This window comes from Mus caroli, chromosome 13, assembly GCF_900094665.2.
Source record: "Mus caroli chromosome 13, CAROLI_EIJ_v1.1, whole genome shotgun sequence".
In the NCBI taxonomy this organism is placed as follows: Eukaryota; Metazoa; Chordata; class Mammalia; order Rodentia; family Muridae; genus Mus; species Mus caroli.
The window spans coordinates 86,462,330-86,472,941 of NC_034582.1; the positions used below are offsets into that span (position 1 = coordinate 86,462,330).

General features: G+C 44.3%; 1 protein-coding gene across 1 annotated transcript in view; it reads left to right on the forward strand.

Annotated features, from left to right (window-relative positions):
• Serinc5 (serine incorporator 5) overlaps nucleotides 1-6,796 on the forward strand; it is a 96,121-nt gene extending 89,325 nt beyond the window's left edge. Inside the window, exons 10-12 of the mRNA XM_021180315.1 lie at nucleotides 362-401; nucleotides 1,003-1,147; nucleotides 2,856-6,796. Of these exons, the coding sequence (XP_021035974.1) occupies nucleotides 362-401; nucleotides 1,003-1,147; nucleotides 2,856-3,000 (330 nt within the window). The 3' untranslated portion in view covers nucleotides 3,001-6,796. The remainder of the gene's footprint in view (nucleotides 1-361; nucleotides 402-1,002; nucleotides 1,148-2,855) is intronic.
• The last annotated feature ends 3,816 nt before the right edge of the window (nucleotides 6,797-10,612 follow it).

Below are 10,612 nucleotides of genomic sequence, written 5' to 3' on the forward strand. Positions count from 1 at the left end.
TTTATCTGCCTTCCATGATCAGTCATTTGATGGAGGATACACAGAAAGGGCCTGCTATGGGACAAGGCAGCTCTGCAGCCGAAGCAGTGCCTAAATGAGCAGGCTCACAAGGATTTGCTCCCAGAAGTCACACAATAGCTAGCTAGGGTGAGCACTAGGTCCTTTGAAGGGTACCTGGCTAGAACATCCCCATACTCTTGAGGGCTGTCCCTGTTGCTGTAGCTAGTGTATCTGGGGACAGAGACATAGCCACATCTCTTGCACTAACATGTACGTCTGGCAGAAGCTTCTCCAGTCGGGCGGCATATAGTGCTAGGGACGTAGAAAGCAGCATTTGACTTGGTCGCTTTTGTTCTCACAGGTAGCCCGGTGCTGTTTCTGCTTCGGTCCAGATGGAGAAGGTACGTGTTCTGGGCCCGACTGTGGCCCTGCAGGCTGAGATTTCTCTGTGTAGGCATTTGCAGTTCGGATACTACTTTGGTGCCTAACTCTGCCTGTTCCAGAGCTGGTTAACTGTCTATGTACTTCTCACATCTCCCTCGGGGTCGATGGGTTTTGTCTGTTTCATTGGTGTTCTGGCAGGGAAAAACCACTGTTCACTTTCGTTCTTATCTAAGGTAAATGAGAGTTAGAAAATACAATGTGTGTATGTTTTTTAAAGGGGTGATAAGAAAATGCAAGAGGTCCCTACATCTCATTTGGGAGCCATTTCTTTTCTTCAACTTGCTTTTCTTTACAGAAGGGAAAGTTTATGGGCTGCTCTCTCCACTGAGTTCCTAATATTCTTTATGTCTTCAAGGGCTCTCTTTCTGCTGCCCCACTGAAACATATTTGCTAACTCATCTAGTCAAGCAGGTTCCTGGAGTAACTGCGCTATCAGTGGCCTTTGTGGCTTTTCCTACTTAGCAGCACACTAGGACTGAACCGTGCACGCAGCTGCAGTAGTACTCGTTGTGTGTGGGCTCACCACTGCCCTTGGGCATCCTTTGTTGTCATCCACAGACACTGAAGAGCAGCAGAATGTCAAGAAGGGACCCAGGGTGATTTATGATGAGAAGAAAGGCACCGTGTACAGCTACTCCTATTTCCACTTCGTCTTCTTCCTGGCTTCCCTCTACGTGATGATGACGCTGACCAGCTGGTTCCAGTGAGTGGCCTAGTCAACGCCTTGAACCCCAGCTCAGTGGGACAATCTCTGTACAGTAAAATAACACAACAAAACAAAACATCTCAGTATGGTTCTCTAAAGAGTGGAGTCATCTATACTCTCCTTAGCCTTTGTAGCCAACCCCTGACATTCTTCCTGGTAGACCAGAAGCCTTTCTAACTACTCACTGCAGTTAAAGTTGAAGCTCCCGGGGGCGAGGAGGGGGGGGTGCTCAGAGGCAGAGGGTGAGCTCAGTATGTGAGAGACCTTCGGTCTCAACCCTGTATTGAGAAACAGAACAAACAAGACAGAAAGGGCTAAGTCCACATCGCAAGTGTGGGGAACACTGTCGTAGCAATAGAGGAAAGATTATCTTAAAGACTAATACAGTGGGGTTTTTTCCTACTTCAAAATATGTATCTCTTATTTTTTCCAGTTTTTAATTTAGCCAATGCCCAATGGATTTGATTTTTCTTACCTGGAGATTCATGCAGCCCCAGACTTTGACGGATAGTTTGAGTGTTTGGGTGGCTCTTCTGTGCTACACCGATGTAAGCCCTGAGAGTAAGCTCTCGTGGGACTGGCTGACCATGAGCCACATCGCTTGACTGTCGGGTGGTGAGAGCTGAGGAGGAGGCTGTCAGGGAACAGGAGCTGCCGTCTAGAGCCTAGAGTTAGCAAACACTTCCGGGAGGGCATTCTTCCTGAGGAAGGGACAAATTTGTTGTTGCCTAAGTGATCTTTTCAAAACTGGAGGAATTTTGGCTTGAAACAGATAAGAAAATATGGGCAGAGCCAAAATCATAAAGACGAGATGGTAATAAACATTGAAGATAGGTAGAAATTGGAGCCCTCTTTACATTGCTGATAGGAATATACGATGAAAACACATTTGAAAATATAATTTGGCAACTCCTTGCATGGTTCAACACAAGATCCTAGTGTATAACCCAGCAATTTCCCTCCTAAGCATAGATCCAGTACAAAAAGGAAAAGTAACCAAAAATTACAGACATGTGCTCATGTCATAGTGATTCATAACAACACAGAAGTCAGGGGTAGCTCAAAGGTCCCTAACTGACAGCAAAGAGATAGCAAAGCGAGCTATTTCCACTCAGTAAGATATGATTTATAAATCAGAAGGCGTGATGTACAGTGTGTAGCCCCAGTCTGGAAACCCCAAAATGTTCTCAGATCTGACAAGACATAGAAAGGTTACCATTTCCAATTTTGGATTTTTTCACTTGATAACATCTATGTAAATATTCTAGAGTGAAAAACTCTTAAAATTTGGTCTCATGCTTCCCAGCCAAGGGACACCCATCAGTGCTGATACACATACAATGGAAGCAACATGCTATGTTTAAAAGCCAATCATAGGAGACTGTGTGACTGTGTTTACATGATTTGGTCTAAAAAAGACAAATCCTATAGATAGGAAGTAGGTAAATGGATGCGGGGTGACGGAGGACATGGGAAGGGGGAGCAGCTAGGGGATGCAGGATGTCTGGGAAGAGGAAGCTGTTCTAAAACTGACTTGCAACAATTCTATAAGCCTGTAAGTATTGGAAAAGTCGGCAAATGATACATTTTAAATGTGTATGAGTTAGAACTCCATTAATTACTAAGAAAGAAAGTTGAAGTTTGCCGGGGGCCAGCGGTACCTTGCTACCTTTGTGTTCTTACTGCTCTGTCTGTTTCTCAACAGCTATGAAAATGCCACCATTAAGACCTTCTTCTCAGGCTGGTCCGTCTTCTGGGTCAAGATGGCTTCCTGCTGGATGTGTGTGCTGCTGTACCTGCAGACCTTGGTGGCCCCTCTCTGCTGTCCCTCCAGGCAGTTCTCTGTGTGAGGATGTCCAGGTGCCCTGTGGCTCAGCAGGCCTGTGCCCACTGTGGAGGGAACGTGTGCACCAGGGGTTTAAGCAGCAACTGGTGCCCTGTGAAAATCTGACATCACCTGGCTAGCTTAAGTAGGTCTGACAAAGCTTTCAGGAAACAAACAAAATCTCCTGATTAGCTTCTGGTTGTAAAATCCAAAAGGAAACCACCAGTTTGATCGACAGGAATTGAAATCTTTAGCCAAGCTGGTAGGTGCAATTATCTCTTTATGCCTTACCCAAGAATTAGCTGAAGTTTTGTTGCTGTTCTTCCTGGATGTGTTTTACCCAGGGCAGAGCTTGGGGCACGTCCTCTGTCACAGGGATGAAAATGTCCTTGTATGGCCTGTCACTCTCATCCTTGGCATAAAGAAGCAACAACAAAAACACTGAGTTCTCAGCCTAAGGTGGGGCTTGGCCCCCTGTCACTCCCCTTTGCCGGCCTCCCGGAGCCCTCACAGCTCCCTGTTTATGCAGAGTACAGAGGGAGCCCCTCCTTTGAGTCCACTCTCACCTACTTCTGCACATCCCTGCCCCAGTGTTTTCTGTTGAGGTCATGATGCTGGGAGTCATGGCCTTCTTGTCCTCTCTGCCCTTGGCAGAGGTCCTTCATTCTTGTCTAAGGTAGTGTTTGTAATAATGTGAAAAGCACAATTTCTTCTCACCTTCATGGGATGCTCCACCATGTTTTCCCTACCCAGTACAAGACACTGCAGTAATCCTGCTCTTATTTATGGCAGTGCTCATGTGGCTGTAAAACAAGGTGCACGTTGTTGTCTTTGCCCAAGTAGTGGAGGGTTGCAGTTCTTACTTGTGAGTGTCATTAACAGTCATGCTTCAAGGATCTTAACAAAACGCTGCTTCTTTACTGCAGCTTGCCACACCCCTCTCAGAGTGTTAAGGTCAGCCCCCCTGACTCACCCCCACCATGAGGCCTTCCTCACTTACAGTGTGCCCCCAATGCTAACAGCATGGTTTCCTTGAAGTAGAGGAGGTCTGGGGTGAGGATCCCAGGCAGCTTCCGACAGAGCTGGCCACGCAGATCGGCCAGACAAGCTGTGCAAGTGTGGAATTAGGCTGAGATGCAAAAGTCGGTGGTTGGAGGCATCTCACAAGACTACGATTACATCCATACAAATTCCTAGATATGGTTTTGGAAAGCAGTGCTCACAAGTGTGCGTTTTAGTGCCAATGTTCTTAGTGAGGGAGAGGATTTCCCCAGTGCCTATCATAACAAGTCAGGCAGAATTGGGACCCACCTAAGCCTGGTTCCCACATGCCAAAATGTCAGAATCTTCATTTCTACTCACTACTGTACCCTCCTGCTAAAAGGACCCACGGAAAGAAATAGTGGTGAATTCAGTGGAGAGCTTGTCTGGTTTATAGTATTTGAGATCCTGTCTTAAAAGGTACACAAATAAGGACACCTTGTCTGTAAACTCTCAGCAGTTCAAAGACAGAGGAGAATCACACAAAGCATAGCTATATACTAGCTCTAAACAAGTCTAGTTAATCCAGTAGGAATGGGAGCCTCATCATCTGGGACCTGTGTAAGGCAGCTTCCTCGCAGCAGCCCCTGCTGTGCCAGACAGAGGTGCTGAGAAAGAGGCAGAGAGGAACTCAGGTGCTGGGGGGAGCAGGATTGTTTTGCCAAGGTTTGTCTCTGCTGAGACTGGAAGCCAGGTGTGGTGACTTTTGAACTGGTCACAGCCAGGCTGACAAGGCCACACATTCCTGGGCTAGCCTTTGTTGGCCCCTTTTCCTCTATGGAAAGCAGCTCAGGGAAACCCAGACAGTACCAGTGGCTGCCCTGTGGCTTCCCTCTGAACCAAGCCCCATTCACTTTCTAGCTGCCTAAGTCTTGGTTGAGTATATGCCCTGCTGTTCTTCAGAAGTTAGGCCTCACACAGGATGAAGAGCTGGCCACCCTCTTTACTCTCAGCTAATGGTATAAATGGATGGTCAGAATTGAGATGAAGGGTTTCTAAGAGAGATATACATAAGAATTGACCCTTTAATCTCTGCTGAAGTGAGGGAGTCTCTGGTTTCTAGGCCAGCTAGATCCTATTTCAAAACAAAAAGTTGGCATTTGTGATCAGCTGTGAGAAACTACTCAGGTAGAAGCCTGTTTGTGAGCTTAAGAATACTATTGTTTGTGAAACTGGAGAAAACTGGAAAGTGTGCCATTGTTTTGAGATAACAACAGCAATGCTACCTTGCTTTTAAAGATAACAGGCCATTGCTTCGTGCAATACCCAAGCAACACTATCAAAATTCATGCTTTGAAGCTGCCCATCTGACCTTAGCCATGGCAGCCCTGGAGGCAGAGTTTAGAAATCATGTGTTCTCTCCCTCTAGTGTTTTATGAGTAAAATGTTAGTTATGCCATGGAGGGATTCTCCTGGGAGTCTCATTCACACATGATGCCTGCTTCAAGTTTTGGTGGTGCTGGATAGCGGATCTGGGTTTCTTGGGAAGTCAGCAGATGAATTGTTCTGCAGGGGCTTGGGGAAGTTTTATATAGTGGGTGGACTGTGGTATGGAAAGAGTTGTGGGGGGAGGCATGGAATATTGAGACTTCTGGTTCCAAATCCCATAGGGAGTGGCCAGTGGAAGACATAGTGCCATGTCTCCAGTTCCATGGTGACTTCACTCCAGTGTTAATTGCCCCCTTCCCAAATTGTCACCCTCTGCCTTTATCCGATGATGTTCTCATGCCGTCCTTGGTGCTTTACGTTACCCTGGAAAGAGAGCTCCAGAGCCTGCATTTAAACTTCTGGGCCTCTCTGCTTCAATGCCTTTCTAACCAGTGGCTCTTTTTCGTGTGCTGAAACATAAACCAATGCACATCCCACATACTGCCAAGAAGTGAAAGGGCTTCATAAGGAAGATGGGCACCAGGGAGGACCCCGGGCTTCCTCCTTGGACATGAGCTTGCCACCTGGTCATATGCTCTGAAGGTTTCTTCTGTGACTTAGACTAGTAAACATTTTATTCCCTGCAGAGATGAGCTGTCTGGCATTGGGGTGACTTCAGTAGACAGGAGACCCGACATGATGGCTTTAGTTCGTTTTCACTTGCTGTTTTCCATCACTGAAACATTCACAGAGACAGTTACTTTAAAAGGCTGAAACACTTGGCTTTTACCAAAGAGGTGTATTTGATTTTGTTTTAGTTGGGCAAGGGCAGAGCTGGAATGCATTTGCCCAGTTGACTTCAAGAAGTTTAACTACATTCATGTGAGGAAAATGATAGAAGTCTTTAAGGTAATCCTTTAGGATCCTGGGAAATTCTCTCAGGTAAAGAAAGATTACAGCAGATGAGTAATATATGTCTTGAGAGCTATTTATAAAAATTAAGAGGATCATTTTGCTTCCATTTATTAAAAAGTTAAACTTTTTTTACTTTGCAAAGAAAATACTACAAACATTTTTATAGTCATAACTGTTAATTTTTTTAAAAAGACTTTTTTTTTTTGGAAACAATTAGCTGTAGCCAAATTTTGTGGTTACATTTTTGCTATAGTGGAGTTTGAATGCAATCTGTGTGGTAAGTCTACTGTTTGTTTATAAAGGTCTCTGACATGGTTAGATTTTGCTACCTTTTAAAATAGTTATTTTTCCCCATTAGCCACAAAGCCAATTATGGATTTGTATTTGTGTTTTTCAATGCTAATTTTTCTATGAAGCACCTGAAATTGACTAGCCTTTTCCTATGTAGAAAACTCAAACATGTTAACTCTGTACTTTAATAAAATGTAAACTTGAAATCATGTTGTTTGTTTTCTATTAGACACCTGACTAAAGTCTCCAGTTAGCCTTTTCCAGAGTTAGTGCCTTTTTATGTCAACCAGAGTTCAAACATCTTGGCAACTATGCAGATGGCTTGTGATTGACAAATAAAAATGGGTGATTTGTGGTGTCTAAGGCCTTGAAGTAGAAATAGGATGGCTAAATCAAGCTAGTTAACATGTATAACTTCTTTTTTATGGTGAGAGCATGTAGTCCACCCGTGTAACAATTTAAAATGCTGTTAGATGCAATCATGTTTCACAGCACTTCTCTTGAACATAATTCTTCGAAGCTTAGCTGAAATTCTGACTCTTCAACATGACTCAAAAGTCCTTGGTAACCAGTTTTACACTCCACTTCTGTGTTGACCTTGTTTGTTGTTTGTGTTTTAGGAGCTACAAGTTGAATACAGAGCTTCATGTATGGTAGGCAGGAACAATACCACTGAACTACAGCCTAGACACCGAGTCTAACCTTGGCTTTCTTAAGACAAATTTCACTGTAGCTGAATGTTACTAAAATTCATCCTTAGGGGACCATAAAGGGGACCCCTTCTCCATAGGTCCCAGCCTCAAGCAGATACGATTCTGCCAAAGTTCATTCTAGGGAGACAATTAGTTTATACTTCTTTATGAAGATCATTGGTGAGTGGTTACTTATAGAGGTGTGGCTGTTCCTTCCCTCAACAGGACACACCTGGAAAGCCTTTGCCCAGCAAGGGTGAGAGCTTCCCCGTAGCCAAATAGATGGTGTCCCCTTCCTATAGTGTTCCTTCACCTATATACTCTCGAGCCTCCCCTAAAGACACATGCAATTAAGGCAGAGTACTGCATACCCAGATAAGGGTCCTGTGGCCCTCTCTGTTCCTCCATAATGGGGAGTAATCAAACCATAAGCAAGCCCTGTTGTGATGATCTTTTAGCAAGGGGTGCCACTGAACTGCCCAAGATGGTGGTTGCTCCACTTGGAGGACAGTCAACACTTAGGTGGCCTGATTTGTCTGTCTACACTTGCGCTGTATTGCTTACCAATGTTCTACAAGGTCATTCAAGTCACTTCGTGTTGCAGGAGTCCCTTCATTTTAAAGGCTCAATATTCCATTGCATGTGCATCACATTTTCTTTGTGTATTCTCTTCTTATCAAGAAGAGTCACAAGATCATCTGGTGAAACAGAAATAGGAGACTTTAGCAGCTATCTTGGGAAATGCAATTCAGCACATGCTCTTGTGGCTTACTGTCTCATTCAAAGGAAGAGCTGAAGTCTGTGCAGGGGTCTGTTAAACACCCCTCTCCCCTGCTGTCACTGCTTCAGCCACCTTGCGCACCCCTGTCACCCTCTCCATGGCCAGTCTGTTCCAGCATCCTTGGTTTCCCGGCTGCTTAAGGTCATCAGATGTATACTCCTCTTCCAAGAAGACTCCTTGGGTTGCATGCAGTGTTCTCCCCACCCCGTGACCCCCTCCCCGACCTCCCTGCTTTATCATTTTACATAGAGCCCATTGCCTTCTGTCTTACTTGTTTTTTTTATTGCTGTAGCAAAACACTGTGACAGAGACACCTTATAAAAGAAAGTACTTAATTGCACTTATGGTTCCAAAGGGTTATGGTCCATGATGGCGGAGCAAAGGCACAGAGGCAGCGACAGCTGAGTGCTCGGATCTGGATCAACAGTCAGGAGCCAGAGCACATGGAGACTGGAGCTAGTTCTTTGAAACCTCTAAGCCTGCCCACAGTGACACACTTCCTTCCCCAAGGCTACACCTCCTGATCTTTCCTAAAGAGTTCTACCACCTGGGGACCAATTATTCAAACATGAGTCTTTGGAGGCCATTCCCACATAAGCTACCACAGCATCCAGCTTACTGTTCGTATTTATTCACATTGTCCCCGGGACACTAAGGTCCCTCATGCTTCACTCGGGTATCTCTGATGCCTCAAATGGTACTGGGCATGTTCTGGTGTTCAGTGAATGGATGAAGGAGTGAAAGAAGGATTTGTGAGTGGTGATGGTGGAAGATGAGGCTGTTGAGGCTTTGACATGCATGGAGGGCTTCACAGGCTAATTAAAATGGCTGAACTGTTTAGTGAGGTATGGACTGTGGTGATCAGTAAGGGATGGACAATATCCTTAGGCATGTATGACCATAGGTCCTGTAGAGCTCAGACACATTAGTATTGCAACATAGATCCTGTTTAGGACTAGGATTATGCCTCAGTGGAGCAGCTTGTACTTAGCATACTTAAGGCCCTGAGTTTGATCCCTAGGGTATATAGATAAATACATAAGTATGCCCTTGAAAGTTAATTTGAAAAATACAGTAAGGGCTGGAGAGACTGCCTAGTGGTTAAGAGCACTGGCTACTCTTGCAGAGGACCCAAGTTCAATTCCCAGCACCCACATGCTGGTTCACAACTATATATAACTCCAGTTCCATGGGATCCAAAAACTTTTTCTGAGCCTTGCAGGTACAAAGCACACATGTGGCACACATGCATAAAGGCAAAACACTCAAATGCATAAAATAAATGTCCAAAAATGTGGAAGCTATCTATGGTAGGATACACATTTAATCCCACCACATAGGCAAAGGTAGGCAAATTTCTGAGTTTGAGGGCAACCTGGTCTACATAGTGAGACTTTGTCTCAATAGACAAAACCATAGAAAACATTGACACAACAGTCAAAGGAAATACAAAATGCAAAAAGCTCCTAACCCAAAAACATCCAGGAAATCCAGGACAAAAATGAGAAGAACAAACCTAAGGCTAATAGGTATAGAAGAGAGTGAAGATTCCCAACTTAAAGGACCAATAAATATCTTCAACAAAATTATAGAAAAAAACTTTCCTAACCTAAAGAGAGAGATGCCCATGAACATACAAGAAGACTACAGAAATCCAAATAGACTGTACCAGAAGAGAAATTCCTCCTCTCACATAATAATCAAAGCACCAAGTGAATTAAACAAAGAAATAATATTAAAAGCAGTAAGGGAAAAAGGTCAAGTAACATATAAAGGCAGACCTATCAGAATTACACCAGAGTTCTCACCAGAGACTGTGAAAGCTAGAAGATCCTGGGCAGATGTTATACAGACCCTAAAAGAATACAAATGCCATCCCAGGCTACTATACCCAGCAAAACTCTCAATTACCATAGACAGAGAAACCATTTACACAATATCTTTCCAAAAATGCAGCCCTACAAAGGATAATAGATGGAAAACACCAACACAAGGAAGGAAACTACACCCTAGAAAAAGCAAGAAAGGAATCTCTCAACAAACCTAAAAAGATAGCCACACAAACATAATTCCACCTCTAACAACAAAAATAACAGGAAGTAACAATCACTTTTTCTTACTATCTCTTAACATCGGTGGACTCAGTTCCCCAATAAAAAGACATAGACTAAAAGACTGGATACATAAACAGGACCCAACATTGCTACATACAGGAAGCTCACCTCAGTGACAAAGATAGACACTATCTCAGAGTAAAAGGCTGGAAAACAACTTTCCAAGCAAACGGTCCCAAGAAACAACCTGGAGTAGCCATTTGTCTTAGTCAGGGTTTCTATTCCTGTACAAACATCATGACCAAGAAACAAGATGGGGGGGTGGGGGAGGGTTTATTCAGCTTATACTTCCACACTGCTGTTGATCAACAAAGGAAGTCAGGACTGGAACTCAAGCAGGTCAGGAAGCAGGAGCTGATGCAGAGGCCATCGAGGGATGTTACTTACTGTCTTGCTTCCCCTGGCTTGCTCAACTTGCTTTCTTATAGAATCCAA